At 43.1% G+C, this 17,255-nt stretch overlaps 8 protein-coding genes across 8 annotated transcripts; all 8 read right to left on the reverse strand.

Moving 5' to 3' along the window:
* Positions 1–232: 232 nt before the first annotated feature.
* Positions 233–1,024, reverse strand: LSM04_004464 (uncharacterized protein; the record flags this gene model as incomplete). The annotated part of the gene is made up of 1 exon (XM_067335995.1): positions 233–1,024. One exon carries the CDS (start codon positions 1,022–1,024, stop codon positions 233–235), a length of 792 nt encoding a protein of 263 aa, XP_067192530.1.
* Positions 1,025–1,657: 633 nt separating this feature from the next.
* LSM04_001465 (zinc finger protein) lies at positions 1,658–4,519 on the reverse strand (the record flags this gene model as incomplete). The annotated part of the gene is made up of 2 exons (XM_067335996.1): positions 1,658–4,201; positions 4,343–4,519. 2 exons carry the CDS (start codon positions 4,517–4,519, stop codon positions 1,658–1,660), a joined length of 2,721 nt encoding a protein of 906 aa, XP_067192366.1.
* A 313-nt stretch (positions 4,520–4,832) lies between these two features.
* Positions 4,833–5,498, reverse strand: LSM04_004298 (uncharacterized protein; the record flags this gene model as incomplete). Its single annotated transcript, XM_067335997.1, has 1 exon — positions 4,833–5,498. The coding sequence occupies one exon, from the start codon at positions 5,496–5,498 to the stop codon at positions 4,833–4,835; it is 666 nt and encodes a 221-aa protein (XP_067192521.1).
* A 651-nt stretch (positions 5,499–6,149) lies between these two features.
* On the reverse strand, positions 6,150–7,838 carry LSM04_008753 (uncharacterized protein; the record flags this gene model as incomplete). The annotated part of the gene is made up of 1 exon (XM_067335998.1): positions 6,150–7,838. One exon carries the CDS (start codon positions 7,836–7,838, stop codon positions 6,150–6,152), a length of 1,689 nt encoding a protein of 562 aa, XP_067192763.1.
* An 868-nt stretch (positions 7,839–8,706) lies between these two features.
* Positions 8,707–9,343, reverse strand: LSM04_007257 (Oxoglutarate/iron-dependent dioxygenase; the record flags this gene model as incomplete). The annotated part of the gene is made up of 2 exons (XM_067336000.1): positions 8,707–8,907; positions 8,948–9,343. The coding sequence occupies 2 exons, from the start codon at positions 9,341–9,343 to the stop codon at positions 8,707–8,709; spliced, it is 597 nt and encodes a 198-aa protein (XP_067192682.1).
* Positions 9,344–9,921: 578 nt separating this feature from the next.
* LSM04_009521 (Tubulin-tyrosine ligase/Tubulin polyglutamylase) lies at positions 9,922–11,475 on the reverse strand (the record flags this gene model as incomplete). Its single annotated transcript, XM_067336001.1, has 1 exon — positions 9,922–11,475. One exon carries the CDS (start codon positions 11,473–11,475, stop codon positions 9,922–9,924), a length of 1,554 nt encoding a protein of 517 aa, XP_067192798.1.
* A 654-nt stretch (positions 11,476–12,129) lies between these two features.
* Positions 12,130–13,053, reverse strand: LSM04_006608 (uncharacterized protein; the record flags this gene model as incomplete). The annotated part of the gene is made up of 1 exon (XM_067336002.1): positions 12,130–13,053. One exon carries the CDS (start codon positions 13,051–13,053, stop codon positions 12,130–12,132), a length of 924 nt encoding a protein of 307 aa, XP_067192643.1.
* Positions 13,054–13,674: 621 nt separating this feature from the next.
* LSM04_008735 (FAD linked oxidase) lies at positions 13,675–14,049 on the reverse strand (the record flags this gene model as incomplete). The annotated part of the gene is made up of 1 exon (XM_067336003.1): positions 13,675–14,049. One exon carries the CDS (start codon positions 14,047–14,049, stop codon positions 13,675–13,677), a length of 375 nt encoding a protein of 124 aa, XP_067192761.1.
* Positions 14,050–17,255: the final 3,206 nt, after the last annotated feature.

Here is a 17,255-nt window from a genome sequence, read left to right on the forward strand (position 1 = left end):
GGAGAGTAGCTATGTAATCTCATGGTTACTTATAGTAGATAGAGATGATAAGACACATTAAATTAAGTGACAACGTTAATAGTCATTAGAATTAGCAACTAATATATATATAATATAATACCATTGTCGTTTTTATGAGGAAGCAAGGAAAGAAAGAAAAAAGCATGTTTCGATACATTGTTTTTTCTTTTTTTCTCTCCTTCTTCTTCTTCAGTTTAGAAACATGTGCACTTTATTGACGTCGTCTTTCCCTATCTCTAGCAGTATTTAATGATCGTAACACATGCTCCCCGTAATTCCGCTGAATATACCAAAACCCTCCAACAAGAGCTATCACAGGAAGAAGCATAACAAAGACAGAGACAATCCAAGCAATAACACCAACAAATACGTCCGTAACTCCAGAAGAGTATGCGTAAATAGACCATGGCGCCTTCCAGAAAGCATAATACAAAACGGCAAATGGATACATGATAACATACCCCACCATCCATTCAACAAGAAACCCAACAATAAGATCTGTAAAAGTTTCGGCATCACGGAGGTTAAACAGTGAGCTGTACCATGCCTGATCATAACTTATTTGTTGCACTTGGGCCACTGCAGAAGCTATGGTATCACGCTGCTCCTGTACAAAGTGTCTGGATATGATACCGTAAAGTGGTTTTACTTTAGCTAACATCATTTCTTCCTGGCGATATAATACAGCTACTTCTGCCAAATTTTTTTCATATTGTTCGTCAAGCATCTTGATACGAGCTTTATCTTCAGGCTTCGTATAGAACCAACCTTGCCTGCGTTTGGCCTCTTCTAATGCGATCCTAGAAGAGTAGAGTGCGTGATTCGCCTTTGCGAGATCGCCATTACGAAGTTTGTGGATTTCACCCTCCCAGAAATCAATTTGTTCTTCACGAGATCCTTTTGAAAGACTCCAAGCATCATTGGTATCAGCATTCACCTCCAACACCACTGAAGTCCCCAGCAGACACACAAGTAAAATAAATAAAGGAGAAACGTAATACATATTTGTTTTCCTAATTATAACGACTAAACACTTAGGGAGAAATAGGAAAAAAAAGAAAAGAAAAACAAATGTAGAGAAAAACACAGTAACAAAAAAAAAAAGAAAAAAACAAAACAACATCACATGAATACTATATATGTATTTGTATGTATATTTAAAAGAATATGCGCTCAAAATAAATGAACATATGTAAGAAGTATCAGGATCTACAATAACGGTGAGAGTAGACCAAAGAAACAAACACGCACTCCCTTTCATGATGATCTTTTCCCTTTTCACCAGCTATCTTTCATTCGACTTTGTTTTCTTTTGGTTTTTGCTCTGGTTATTATTCTTTTTTTTTCTTCTTTCCATAGTCAACTATCCTTTTTCTCCCTTCTTCTTGATGAGATTGCGATAAAATGAAATTTGAATACAAACGATGGGAATGAGACAACTCAAAAGAGACAATGGACAAAACAAAAGAAGTAAAAAAAAAAAGGACCCAAACTTAATTCATAGATCCTGTTTCATTATCCGCAATATGTATATCACCACTACACTCTAACATTGATTTCTCTTCTCTTTTTCTCTTTCCCCAACTTAATTCCCCATACCTGTCATTCTCTCTTTTCTTTCTTTCTTCTTCGTTACTCACTTTCCTGCTGCCGACACCTTCTGCCATATATCGCGCAGGAATGTTGTATAACTCGGCAGTGTCCGCACATCGTCCTCCATCATCATACGTGTGAGGGCGGGCTCAAAGACGGTGTTTCCCTGCGGGCACCCCTCGAGGGCGGCGGTGTACGCCAATCCACTCTCCGCCCGCAGCCGCCAGACAAGCGCATCGAGTCGCTCGCGAAGAGCCGCCAGCTGCGGAGAAACACCCGCCATATCATTATTCATATTCATATTGTTATTAATGTTATTGCTATCACTATTATTATCGACTCGGATGCCCAATGCCTGTAGTACTTCCAGTTCTGTCCGTCTGCCGTACCAGAGCACCAGCGCAAATCCAATATGCACCAGAAACACCCCATCCGATTTGAAGAATGTCTGCGTGGGAAATATCGGCATCGGCAGTTCCTCCAGCGGTGTGTACGGCGAGTAGACCTCATAACACCAGCCAGCGTAGAAGGGCACCATGGCATGTGGGGCGGTAGACATTACCATCGACATGGAGGCCACACGTTCATCCGGGAGAATTGGACTCGCCGTCGCCAATCCCACCGCCGCATTCCGGTAGAAACCATGCAGAAGTTGTGGCACAAATCGAAGGGAATCCGGAAGCATGAAGTGTCCAGATCGCATTCCAAGACCATCGTTGTTTTTCTTAACGGCCCGCAAGGTGGCAAGTAATTTATCTGTTACCCGTTGTTGTGCTTGCTGAAAAGGGCCATTCACAGCATAGTCAACAGCCTTCTTAGTAAGGAAACATGTGACCCCAAGAGAATCGGCAGAGTTTATGACTATGCCAAGTGAGGGTGAGATGCCGAGTTGATATGTATGCACACGAATACGTCGTTCTCGGCTACGATTTGTGTGAACAATGGCGACTTGAATATATGCAAAACTATGTTTGAGTTGCGAACCAACCTGTAATTGTACAGAATAGGAAGAATCCTCATCTCCTACAGGAAGGGCTAAGAGATCTGGCTCTCGCACATGACAATGACCAAAGAAATTTGGTACCACAAGTCCAGTAGATGTACGTACTCGTAAAATAGCCTCAAATGCCATATATCGCGTTAAAATACGATGTACCTCATCAGGTAATCCATGAATCGTCAGAGGTGTATTTCGGTAAATACGTCCAGATGTAAATCGAGATAATGGGGCAATAGTTGTTAGATCCAAATCTTGTGCTCCGCTAACAATTAGATCAACAGAAATATTACTATTTGAGCATGCCAAGGCTCGTTGCTTGTACCAATCATTGGCTGCATGACACACAGTATATTCCTTTGGTTGGTTAGATAATTTTACTGGATCAAAACGTGGTTTTAATTTTCCTTCACCAACAGAAGGCATAGAATCAATACTTGCTATGATCTTTCCACCACTATTTTCCAACATCGAAATAGCTGCAGCAAGTGCAGGACCAAAGGCACAACCGACATCTTTTGTATTGGCAAATGTTTCGGGTAATTTCTCAAAGAGATCTTTAAGAAGACGGTATCCATCCTTTACATGAACGACTAGCTCATTTACAGCGCATGGTAATTCAATGGGTTCAAACTTAAAGTTATCATCCACATTGCAAACGTCATGCACCACATCTGGTGCCACAATAACTCGTGGAGCTTGTAAATTAGCCCCCAAATTAAAAAAATAGACAGTAGATGCAAATCCCACAACTCCCATGTATAGTGCATCTTCTTCCTTCATAGTCTCTAACGCCGCAAGTACACCACGGCAAACAGCACTTAATTGTCCTGATACCACGGCTTGATATGAACATTCGAGCATTAATAAGAATGCAGGTCGTTGTGGTGGACGACGTAAAAATTCAGGTGAAGGATAAAAATCAACAGAACAATTTGTTAACTCTGGACGATTTAATATATCTGATCGAAGACCTGTTTGTGGATCAAGTGAACAGTAGTATTCTGAAGAAACATCATTTAATTGACGACATAAAATACACTGCCAACGATGTCCACGATCAAAAAAGGTAGTAAATGGATTGATGTATGCTGAACATTTTTTACAACGTATCATACGACCACCAAGTGAAGAAAAATCAACTTCTGCAACTTGAGTTTCAGCAAAAGGTTGAAAAGTAATTCCTAAAGGTAATTGAATAGCATCGGCCAGTTGTGATGTACTTGGCAAAACTTGAAATGTTGGTCGCATGCTAAGGCGACTGACAGGACGAATAAATGGAGGAGTTGGTGGTACCCGAATCATATCTTGCTCCAAATAAGAATGTAAAAATCTTGGAATAGAAGGATGATCAAGAAACTTGCTCTTGTCATGTGATTTAGCAAGTTGTATATCCCAGCAAGTAATGGTATCACTGGGATGTGAATAATTTGGTGTTTGACAATACGGTTGAGGTGTCGGAGATCGCGGAGGGGATCGTGTATTTTGTTTGCATGATAATGAAGGTGACACCACTGGTGAAAGAGTTTGTTGGGGATATTGAATATACGGTTGTTGTAATCGTACTTGTTGTTGTTGTTGTTGTGGGGGCTGCTGATATTGTTGCTGTTGTTGTTGTGGGGGCTGCTGATATTGTTGCTGTTGTTGTTGTTGTGGGGGCTGCTGATATTGTTGCTGTTGTTGTTGTTGATAGTCAAAGGGTTTATCTCCCTGCGTATTCGGCGGTTGTACGTATCCATAGTACATATTTGGATCCCCTCTATTCTGCACAGTCTCTGGTGGAGATCCCCACTGTTGAAAGTGCGATGGATCCTCAAAGGAGTGATATAATACCGGTGGCTTCTCTGCTTTTTTCTGCTCTGCGTCTTGATGGGCACTGTAGTAATCTGCCGGTAGTGGGAAGTTCATTACACTAAAAATATAATAATAATAATAATAATAATAATAATAATAATAATAATAATAATAATAATAATAATAATAATAATAATAAAGAAAAGATAAGCCGCAACTGCAAAATGTACGGGTACAAACACAAAATAACTAACGACATAGAGAAAAAAAAGAAATAGAAAAGCAAAAGGATAAATGAGGGGTAATACAGAAGCATTAGGGAGTGGGTAAAAACACAAAATAATAATAATAATAATAATAATAATAATAATATCCAATATGAATAGAACTGTATTGAGAATTCCCCACCGCTCTCTCGCTCTCTCTTCTATTTACTCTTCCGCCGTTTACCAAAAGGATCTGGTCGCTCTTGTTGTTGCTGTTGTGCTGTTTTCCGCATCTCACTAAGTGGAACGCCCAGCGGTTTCACCGGAGCTCCCCGCCGCCGTCGTTTTAACTCTTCAATCGTCAACGATGCCCCGCGTTGTTGTTGTTGCTGCTGTTGTACACTAAATAAACCGCAGCGGCGATATATCGGCGCCACCACGTGGGCAAAGAACGGATACCGCACATACACAGAAAGATCATAAAAGATGAGAAATATAAATATCTGTCCGGCGAGTACGACGGCCCAATGGGAAAACTCCCACATACGCTCAAACTGATCCGCAGTGAGAAATCCACTAGGCACCAACACATAATAACTCGGCGAAAGTACACCCGTGACAAGCAACACAAACACCGGCGCTGCCAATAAAAATGTACAAAAGTATTTTACATAACGAAATGACGGGTGTAACTCCTTCGTAATTGGACCATCCACCTGTAATGCTAAATAATCAATAGGACGCCGGCGTGTTAAGAAACGAATGAGACGGTTTTCAGAGTGTTCAATTTCTCGCATCTCTAAACGTGTTTGTGTGAGAACCTCCGCACCTAATTTTGTGCGGCCTAACTTGGCCAATATAAGATGTCGGGAGGAACACCGAAGCATTACTTCTGCATGCGATAGTGTAATGAAATGCAAAAATAACTAACACCTGCTGGAAGACGATTATAATAAAGAAGAAAAGAAAAGAAAAAAACAATAAGAATTAAAAAGAAAAAAGGGTGTCGAACCTCGTCCCTTTTGTCTTTTTGTTCTTAAGTTTTCCTTTTTTTTTGTTTTGCTTCCTTCTTCCTTGTCGTGTATTCTTGCTAATGCTCACGGAAAAGCAAAAAATAAAAACAAAAACCCCTCATAATAATTAAAGCAAAAAGACAAGACGTAAAAAAAAAAGATAAAAAAAGAAAGACACAGTTATGTAGTAAATATAAATATTTGATTTAGTATTAATAATTAAACGCGAAACATTATTACTAGGCATACAAGCACCACATAAAGTACAGAAGCACCCCTTCACAAATATAAATAAATACGGTTGATTAATTAGAGAAAGACAAATGGTTAGAAAGTATGAACTAACATGCTTTGCTTGCACTCATACGGATATGTGTAATTTTTTTTTTCCTTCGCTTTCATCACTTATAGAAACTCTCATTCTTTCATTCCGTCTATTCTTTTTTGTTTGTTTGTTTGTTCTTTCTTTTATACAAAGAGCCCTCAACTCTCTTCTACTGTTAAACGTTGAATGAAGTTTCGCTATTACTTCTTTTTCTTTCCAGCCTTGACCTTTTTTTTATTCGCCCGGCGCTCACGATTCGCTTCCTTAACGGCTCTGTGGTGTTCCTTACGTTCCTCCTTCGTCATATTAGCAATAACCTTTGGCCGCACCTTTACTCCCTCTTTACCGGCTGTTTTATGCCCAATCCCATCTCCATTATGGCTATTTACACTACCACTGTGATTGCTGCCTCTCTCTTTATCATCATCATCATCATCATCACACCCATCTTCTTCCTCTTCCTCTTCCTCTTTATTATTACCATCATTATTCTGTGGATGTTTTTGATTTTTTTGCGTTTTCTGGGATCCAGTTGTCATCTCCGCAACAAAAGGGGCAATTTCGGCATTTGGCGCCTTGTGATCGGCGATTTCTCCCAAACTGCGGGGAAGGGCGATATTGAGAAAGACCTGTTCATCTATTTTTGCCTGTTCCGAGTTCACCGGCAGCACTCCCTCCCGCTCCCGTGTTGCCCGTAACTCGAGAAGATAATCGCGGATCTCCCCCGCATTGTCCGGCCCCTCACACCGCTGCCAACCACGAGCCGCTGGTGGGGCTGTGATAAAGTGATACAAGTCCTGAAGTGAGAATAACTGATGATGGCCTTTGGCGCGAAAGAAGGCGTCCACGTTTACAATATCTCTACGCAAGAAATCCATCGCGTGGGGATGATCGTTTTCTACGGATTGAGAAACATCAATCACCACCACACGTCCACGATAAAGGAGTAAATTATATTCGGAGAGGTCGCCATGAATGAGTCGGCAACGGGCGTACATCTTACGCATTGTACAACAGATATCAATATAGCATCTGTCTAATGCGGCAGCAGAGGGAAAACGAACTTCCTTTAACCGCGGTGCTGGCCATCCATCTTCGCCGAGAAACTCCATTATGAGTACATGTTGTCGCAGTAACTTTACGGCGGGAGCTAATACACCGCCATCTTGAAGTCGATTGAGATTACGCGCTTCCTTCTCTGCCCATGTACGAACCATCTTGCGTGGATTACTTTTACAGTAACGTTGAAAGCGAAACTCCCCAGCGACATACTTATCACGATCTTTAAAGACAAGAATAGATGTCTTGAAAACCTTTACTGCGGCATCACTGCCATCACCAGCGACAGCGTAGTAGACATTAGCTTCCTTTCCAGTGGAAACACATCCATTAATCTCCCGTAACTGACCACTGTTTACCAGTTTGTACAAAATAAGACGTGTTCGTGGATCCATCACATTTTCTACCGTTGCACGCTCTGAGCGGTCCACTTCATGTGAAGATTGCATAGATGTTAGTCGATTTGACATGGTCATCTCCCGAAGATCATTCAGCACGCGTTGGTTTACTTTACTCGCCCCACCACCACCACCTGAAAAGGCCGAGACATCGGCGTAAAAATCATCTACGCGAATACGACGTAGTACACTTGCGTGACCTGTGGTATGTTGTACGGGTTGTACTTTACTTAATGCGGTTACCTCTTTTTGTGTATTTGCACCTGTATTGGATCCTAATACCACGCGTGCGGTTGTTGTACGTTTGCCCTGCACAACATCGTAGAGGGCCGCCTCATCTTCACTTTCACTGTCGCCAACGATATCGTCTAATGTGCTCCCTGGGGCCATGTACTGCAGTAAACCATCCACGTCCTGCTCCATCTCCGTCATTGGGACGCTGTCTGTGTAATCGAAGGGAATTGGTAGAGAACTAATATATATATAGGCAAAGAAGAAGAAGAAAGAATAAATAATAGAAAAAAGAAATCGTTATTATTATTATTATTATTATTATTATTATTATTATTATTATTATTATTATTATTATTATTATTATTATTATTATTATTATTATTATTATTATTGGTTGTTGTTTTAGGTTAATTTGAAAAACAAAAAGATAAGAAAATATAGAGAGACATGGAGAAAAAGTGTATCCGACACATCAAATGCTGAAGACAACAAAATAGGAAAAATAAAAATAAAAATTCCACAAATTTCCCGTATCAACGAAAAAAGAAAAAAAAAGGGAGGAATAGAGGATAGCATATTTTGCATCATTTTGATTCGTAACGATCGATATTATAAATCAACTGTGGAGTACTTTCAGCCCGTGCTTTCCACATTACTAATAAGGAAGCAAAAAAAAAAAAAAAATACAAATAAACAAAAGAAAAAAAGAAAAAAACAATACGGTTCATTATCAACAAGAACCCAGAATAATAATAATAATAACAATAATGTTAATAATTGAAAAAAACTTAGGTCAACATTACTTTTCTTTTTTTTTGAATTATTCTTTAGAAGGAGGTAGATATAAACAAATTAACGAAAAAAAAAACTGGTATGGTGAATCACATGTCATTTTAAAAAATTACTGTTTTCCTTTTATCTTTCCACTTCCTTCAAAACCAGTAATGTTTACTTTCATGTGATGATAGTAATTTCCTTTTCGCTTAAAATAGAATGGGGAAAAAAAAACACATACATACATACATACAGACCCACATTCGTGCTCAGAAGTGTGTGTGTGTGTGTTTCACATCGCCTTGCGATACGCATATGTCTCTGCGAATTGTTTCCGTAGCCAATCCGCTGTCTTTACAGGCGGGTACTTTGCGGGATTCTCCGCCGAATGACAGCGATCCAGACACTGAATAAGTGCATCTGGGTGTGGTTCGCAGAAGAACGGCATTGAAATGCGATCCACGCCGGGATTCAACGCCCGATGCGACGTTGACTTATATCAATTGTTGCTCCACATCGCCAATGTTCACCACAAAACTTCCCGCCACCGGCGTGGCGTCCGTCCACTCGCCTGACAAATCGCGAACTCGCACTCCACCCGCGGCATCGTGATAGAAACGTGTTAAAATGCCGTAATCCGTGTGCTCGCCACACACCACCCGCTCGCCTTCGTCTTTTGTTAGTGCGGGGTGGTGAATCATGCGGAACACACTGAGAGGCTCCACAAGGCGGAAAACGAAGAAATCTTCTTCAATGCCAATCGCCAAGGCAAGGGCTCGGAGCAGGAGAAGTGCCAATTTCTGCATATCGCGATAGTGCTCTTCAAGCAACGCCGTCCAACCCTCAACATGTGATGTATGACGATTGGGTCCGCGTACTGGTTTGTTCGCCACAACATCCGAATGATCCTCCGGCAGATGACAACCCATATCGAATGTTTCTTTATAGTCAAATGGGGCCAATGGGTCTAGTTGCTCCGCCTTGAATTCCCCTTACCCGCGGTGATGCTTACTTTGTTTGATGTTGATTTCCCGTTTCTTCTCCATAGGGAGTGAGAAAAACTTATTGGCCGTACTTTTCAACTTTTCAATTCACTCCTGTGAGATGGTGTACCCAACAATGTAGAAAAATCCCCAGTTACGACACGCATCATCAATTTGTTTGGCAACTTCTGCCACCTTATTGCTGTCGTTAATAAGAGGCGACACATCAATAATAGGAAGTGTTTTGGCGGCTATGATCGAAGCAAAGAAAAGAGACGTGTAAATTGTGCGATGGTATGTATTGTAAGTTATTTTATTAGAGTAAGAGAGTCAAGAAAGGAAAAAAAAAGAAAGAAAATACAAATTACCAAATAAAAACTGATTCAAACAAATAAAGAAAGAAAAACACGAATAAAGAAAGGGAGATTACCATTGCAATAGTTGACAACAATACAAGAACAATAAACAAAAAACAACCGCATGAAGCGAAAAGGAAAAAAAACGTTACAAGCATTTACTTTTATTTATCGTTGTCGTGCATGACGCAGCATCTCCTCAAATACGCACATCTCCTCTTCACCCCAAATAGCATCAGTAGTGCGTTGTGGAGATATTTGTCGAAATCCAGTTTCAACACTACGCTTCACTGATGCCATTGCCTGATATGCGGCATACGAGGCATCATCACAGTTTTCAATGGACGGCACATACGGCTCAAGCAGCCGTAATACATCCATCACCACGCGATGTTTTGTCTCAAAGTCAAACTCCGTATCACAGAAGAGAGAAGGGGAGTGATTCACTTCCATGAGAACGGGATCTAATCCGGCTGTGAGCATCAAGTCAAATCCCAAAAGTTCAAAGCAATTACGAGCATCACTACGTAAGCCCCGTGATGCGCCGGTGCCTATAAACTCTCGCTGTAACTCCTCCCAACCAGAGAGAATGGTTAACATGATACACATATCGATACGACGCAGAACATATTCCCATAGGGTACTAGTTCCAGAGTTTTTATTTACTTCATCACATTCCAAATATTTATGGGATAAACTATTAATATAGTTTTTTAGAAACCTAAAATCGCGTTTATTACCTTCACAAATACCAACAATATCATTATCGGTTTTCTGTCCCACTGAAAACCCCTCTAAACCCTTGTTAACTGCATAATTTGTGAGGTGAATACTCGACTGATCACAATTGGTTTTATTGGGGGAAGAATATTCTTCCGCACAGATACGAACTAGTCCTTCATCATGAACAAACACTTGTAGCCCTTCCAATAGATTTCTGAGCATATTCGATTTTTTAGCATTCATTACGGAACGAAAACCACGTTTCGGAGGTTGTCCCATCACTACGGAGGTTATAAGCACATAAATACGAAGATCAAACTTCTTTCGATCTATGCATAGAGGGGGTGTCACATATAGTTGTACCAACCAATCATCACTTGAATTCTTTTTAATACGTTCTAGGGCTTGTAATGGCTCTGGTGTTACAACAATACCTTTTCCCTGGCACCCTTTACCTGGTTTCAAGATAAAATATGAATTTGCATCTATTTGATGCCGTTCTTGTTGATTTTGACTAGAAATTAACCTTTCAAGTTGAAGCATTTCTGTTGTCGTAGAAAAACTCCATGGAAAGGCTTTAAGAGCATCTACAAGAGGTAAAGAAAGATCATTTTTACGCCTAATACGCATGAGTCGTTTAAAAAGCACCGCTTTACGTGCGATGATGTGAATACCAGGGAAATGGTTAATACGATGATGACAGGAAAGCGCAGAAACACGTGATGATAGAACACTCTTATCTAACCACAGAATTTGTGGGGTATTAGTAGGATCATACTTCATACCTCGTGAAGAAAGTCGTTCAAAGACCGCTTGCATATCCCTCTTTAGTGCAAGACCATGAAATGCGGGTGGAATATTTTCACATTCCTCATCCTCTACATACCAACCAAGTGAGATGGTTGCAGCTCGCACTACGTGATAACGGGTATTAACACAATTTACAACAATACACTTTGTTGTTTTTTCTTGACATCCATCATCTGTGACATCCCTCATTTCTATCGAACCCTCTAAAATGCCTAAATGAGCAATAAAAGAGAGAATTTGGAGAAACAAAGAATGACCTTATCAGCACATTAATGAGTAACAGTAAAAAAAAGTAACAAAGATATTCAGTCTTTTTTTCTGTTTAAGAAATATATATATATATATATATATATATATATATATATATATATATATATCAAAATGACAAAAGTACAACGGCATTTTCTTTCTTGGTTTTTTTTTTGGTTTGAGTGTCTCATCATATATGATTCTAAGATCTCTGTTATAGTCACCTCATTCGCACCTCAAAATTCACTTTTGAGTGAGGCGGGTCTGACTATTGTACCTTGTCGTAGTCTATATCCTGCTCTAAGAGCGGACCAATCAGTTTTCACAGGTGTCAACGAGTTGTTTTCTCTACTTCAGTTAGCGGCTCAAACATATCTCAACCCCTATTCTCTTTTCTAGTTTGTTTCTTTGTTTGCTCCTCTTCCTTTGTGCCGCACGATTCTATTCTTTTTTTTTCTTTTGCGTGTTTTATGCCACACTGGATGATCCCTTCACACCTTTTTTTTCTTTGTTTTGCGGCTCAGCAGAATGGCCCTCTAGGTAATAATAATAATAATAATAATAACAGTCTTTTCATCTTCACTCTTCCTGACTTTAGCGTGAGCTGTGGGCCCCAATCTTGGCCAGAATCTCTGCCTTGGTCTTCTCTTGAGAAACGTCAATGTCATTTTCCTTGGCATACGCCTTGAGTGCGTTAACGGTCCACCGTGGCGATGGTTTTCCCTCCGGCATCGCAGATGACGAGCGGGCACGTTTTGACTGCGATTTACGTGGAGTCACAGACGTTGTTGTTTTCTTCGGTGTGAGCTTTGACGGTGTCGCCGGCTTGCGGCTGTTGGGTGATCGCGAAACTCCACGCTTCGTTGGTGAAACAGACTTTGTCCCACTCTGTCGTTTTGGTGACCGCGCTGGTGAAACACTGCTGGACGCCGGACTTGCCGAACGGCTGCGTGCGGTATTGTTTCGGTGCGGCGAGACTGACTGCTTTGCGGCAGCCTGCCTCGATCGCGTTGGTGTTACACTTTTCTTTGCTGAGGACTTTGGCGTGGATGTCTTTTGCTTGGGAGACGCCGATCGCTTTGGCGTTGACTTTGCTGGAGTGTTGCCGTTTCTCTTCGGACTCTCATTGCGTGGTGGCGTGGGCGACCGCTGCGATGAACTGCTGGAGGCACGTGGTGGTGTAACAGGTGCCGGTGATCCCGCAACCGTCATATTTCTTGTATTATTTGTATTTGTATTATTTACAGTGCTGTTGGGTTTACGCGGGGCGGTGGGAGTGGCCCCGACGCTTCTCAATATTCTTGCCCGTGTTTTGGGCGACATGGGCGTTGACTTCTTTGGTGATGTTTTCCCCTTCGCGATATTAACCGTCACGCGCGGTGTTGGTGTTGGAGTTGGTGTTGTTGACTCGTCTGGTTTTACATTCCCGTCGTCGTCGTACACGCGGTACTTTGGCAGCGGCAGATCACTGTCGTCCACCTCGGGCTTTGTGGTGATGAAGTACTTCCACAGCGGCATCACGGGTCGGATGTGGTGTGTTCACTGCGGGAGTAGAACGGGGAAAGAGAGAAAACAAAAGAGAGAAAAATAATAAAATGGATAATATAGGATACAGAATAAAACATATATATATATATATATATATATATATATATATAACTTCACATGTCATGGGGTTTTCAATAATAAATCCCCTTTTCATAGAATGGGGCATACGCGCTATTTGGATACTACAAAAAGAAAGGCAGGTAACCACAACTACCACACGCACACAGGCAATTAAAATGTTGATGAAAAGAGAAATATCAACGAAGAAAAAAAGGCCAACAAGAAAACAAAAACACGTAACATTCCAGACCTTACTCTTTGGGTTAAAGAACTCAGGTAAAACACGTATTCCTCTAAAATAAATAAAGCCAATGCAAGGAAAAGTTTCTAATACCATGAAAAAATAACAAACAGCAAAAAAGTGACAATTAAAACGAAAGTAACCAAAAAAAAAAAAAAAAAAAAAATATATATATATATATATATATATATATATATATATATATAATAAAAAAATGTCAGTATTTTTTTTCTCGGCGAAAGGTTCTCCACAAAGAACACATAAACTACAGAAACACACCAACATCAGACCTATCTTACTGCCAACCCAGCAGATGACTTGCGTACTACCTTGCGTGTCTCCACCACCTCACCCGGTGGGGTCACAACACGCAGTGAAAGAACATTCTCGCGTGTTGTGCCATACTTCAGTGTTGACATACTGCTGCCGGCAGTGGGCACCATCCCACCCACAAATGGATTCGATAATGGATCAGGACCAAACAGAAAGCCAAGCTTGCGAACAGCCTTCAACAACTGCAATTTCGCCACACCAGCACCAACCCACACAAAGGCATTGCGTACGTCAACGTCCATTCGTTGTAGCTTAGATGTATCAATTACCACACCACCGGCATACGGTATGGCTCCACCTTCAATGCCTGTGCCAGCACCGCGTGGTGTCATTGGAATTTTGTGGGCCGCACATAACTTCACTACAGATGCAACTTGTTCTACTGTTGCTGGAAGCGCAGCTGCGGCAGGAGTTACTGCTACGTGATAGGACTTGTCCTTGGAGATGCCGGCCACCCCAACGTGGTGCCAAGGTCCAGTACTCCGTATTGTCGGAGGAGGCCAAAAGCCAGCGATGTTTTTCTTCTGGAAAACTCGCTGGCGCTTAAGCTACGGCGTCGCACAGCACCGGGACCAGCCGCGTCGTGCTGGGGCAGAACTGAATCCAAGAAGGTCCTGGGGCACTTGTCGACGTGCTGTCAGCAGTATCACCTGTACCAAGTTACCGCTGAGCAGTGATGTGGAGGAAAATCCCGGCCCTTCCCTGCGAGGTATGCAGCGGAACTCAGCTGGGCTTACCCAGGCCAAGAGGCTTGCTCTCCACAAAACCCTGGTTGAGGAAAACGTTTCATTCTGCCTTCTAATCGAGACGAAAATGTCTTGTGCGGAAGTGTCGAGTTTCACAATCGCTGGTGATCAACATCATGGAGTGTCCCGCCCCTCTAAAGGTGGCGGCGTTTCGATTCTGGTTCGTGAAGACCTGCCGGTGGAAGTAGGATCGTCTGTTGTGGCGAGCATTGAGTATACTCACGCAACGATCCACTTGACAGAAGGGCTGGCGCTCTCAGTGACGTCAGCATACTTCCCTCCAGGGAGATCATTTACAGCATCGCAACTGGACGCGCTCTTGACGACTAGCGGACCCCACCTCATTGGTGCAGATGCTGAAACGCGTGCGTTGGCCTGGAATCGCGCGATCCCACCTGATACACGTGGCGATGTGCCAGCGCAATGATGCCTAGATAACGATTGTGTCATACAGAACAATGGAGAAAGCACCCGCCACACTACACGTCACGGTCCGTCCGCGCCGGACGTGACACTATCCCGAGAGTGTCGCATAGAGTCTTGGACAGCCAAGTTCTCTCCGGATAGTGACCATTATATCACCCTCTTCGACGTAGTAGTAGGAGATGATGATGAACCACTGCGGTTCCCTCGCCCCCGTGCCCCACTCTATGCATGGAAGAAGGCGAAATGGTCTCGTTTTGGACAAATGTCAAATGCTCAATGCCAAAAGCTACCGACACAGAAGATGAGCGTTCACAAGCGAGAACGTTTACTCGCCTCCGCGATCCGCATCGCAACAGCTGCAACGGTCCCCCGCGGAGGACGAGACACTGCCCCCTTTTGGACTCCAGAACTCGGTGAGATTGAGTCGGAGATCCAACAATGCAAAGCCTCTGTCTATAGAGACAGGTTGGCAGCACGCCGCAGAGAGATGCTGAGACAGGCCTCCCATAAAAGATGGAAAGCCCTCTGCGGCAAGATGGCCTTAGCAGACGGCTGCCGCTGGAAAATTGTAAAGGGGATTTACGCCCCACGCCCACTGAGCACCCCAGCGATAAAGATTAACAACACGGTGCTCACGGAAAATCAGAAGGCCAAGCACTTTATCCTTTTGCACTCCACACGGGCCAGACGGCACCCACACTCCCACCCTCCGCCACCCATCCCAGTTGTCGACGAGGAATTTGCACCCATTACAGAAGCGGAACTGGAACGGGCCCAGTGCCTTCTCCCGAAAGGAACGGCGGCTGGTCCGGATGGGATTTGCAGCGAGGCTCTCCAACATTTGGGAACCAGAGCGAAAGCAGAAACCCTTTCACTTTTCAATGAAAGTCTCCGCACTGGTATTGTCCCAGCTGCTTGGAAAGTAGGTGTTATTGCGCCCCTCCCCAAACCAGGGAAGAAGGCAACAGACCTAGACTCGTTTAGACCGGTCACATTAACTAGCCGTATGTCCAAACTAATGGAAAGGATTATAGCAGCCCGTATTCGGGATGTTACTGAATCCAAGCTGACCCCACAACAATCCGGGTTCAGGTCTGGCCACTCCACACTAAACCAATTACTACACCTGCGCGCAGCCCTCAAAGAGACCTTCGCATGACTCACGCACAGGTGCCGTATTCGTCGATTACGCCAAGGCCTTCGATACTGTAGATCACGACCGAATTGTTAGTGCGATGCGAGAGATGGTGCTCCCACCACACATCATCCGATGGCCAGCCCCAGTTTTAAAAGGGCGTCAGGCTAAAGTACGAGTCCAAGGAAAATCCTCACCACTAATGCTATTCCACCGCGGCGTACCGCAAGGAACGGTTCTAGGCCCGCTTATGTTCATTATAGCAATGAACACTCCAAGCAAACGATTATCTCATGCTCCTCTTCTGTACCACGGCTTTTTTGCTGATGAACTCACGCTGGCAGCACGAGATGGGAACAGAGACGTCATCAACAGTGTGCTACAAAGCGGAATAAATGTGGTTGATGAATGGTCCAAGAGCCACTTCATGGAAGTAAACACAGACAAAACGAAATACACCCTCTTTGGATCATTGGACCCAAACCCCCTCTCCCTTGAACTACGCGGCACCCCCGTCGGTCTAGAGAAAGCTCCAAAACTTCTCGGAATTACATTCCAACACCATCGCGGAGTGTCCTCCCATTTAATACAGACGAGGCAACGCATGAATTTTCGTTTGTTGCAGCTCGCTGCAATCTCGTCCACCGCATGGGGCCCAAAACGGGATGTTTTGCGCGCTTTTTAACTAGCCCTAGTTCAAGCCCAGGCAATATATGGATTTGAGGTCTGGTACTGGGATGCTTCACCCACACGCCGCCAACAATTAGCAGCGGGCCAAAACAAAGCTTGTCGAACCATAGCAGGAATCCCATTTGGATGTCGCTCCGACGACGCACTACGAGAAGCCCGTCTTCTACCACTAGAAATGACAGCCATGATACGGAGCCTCAAACACTTCTTACTATGCCAGGCAAAAGGTAGATCCCTGAAAGAAAGCGCTGATCAGGTTTACCACTTGAACCACCCAGTCCGAAACTTCTATGTACGCATAATGAAGGCATACCCAACGCTCCATATAGAGCCACGCGAGTTGCCGCTATTAACACCGACACTGCGTTTCGGTAAGCGCGCTCGCTTCTTCACGTCACTGGATAACGTCTCCGCTGACGACCCTGAAGAACGCAAAAAGGAAGCATCTGAGCGTTGGATAGCCCGACATTTTCGCCGCATGGGAGAAACACCACCACCCCGTACACATTATGAAATTTGGACTGATGGCTCGGTATTCCTG

Source organism: Trypanosoma melophagium (assembly GCF_022059095.1).
Source record: "Trypanosoma melophagium isolate St. Kilda chromosome Unknown ctg2segment0, whole genome shotgun sequence".
Taxonomy (NCBI): domain Eukaryota; phylum Euglenozoa; class Kinetoplastea; order Trypanosomatida; family Trypanosomatidae; genus Trypanosoma; species Trypanosoma melophagium.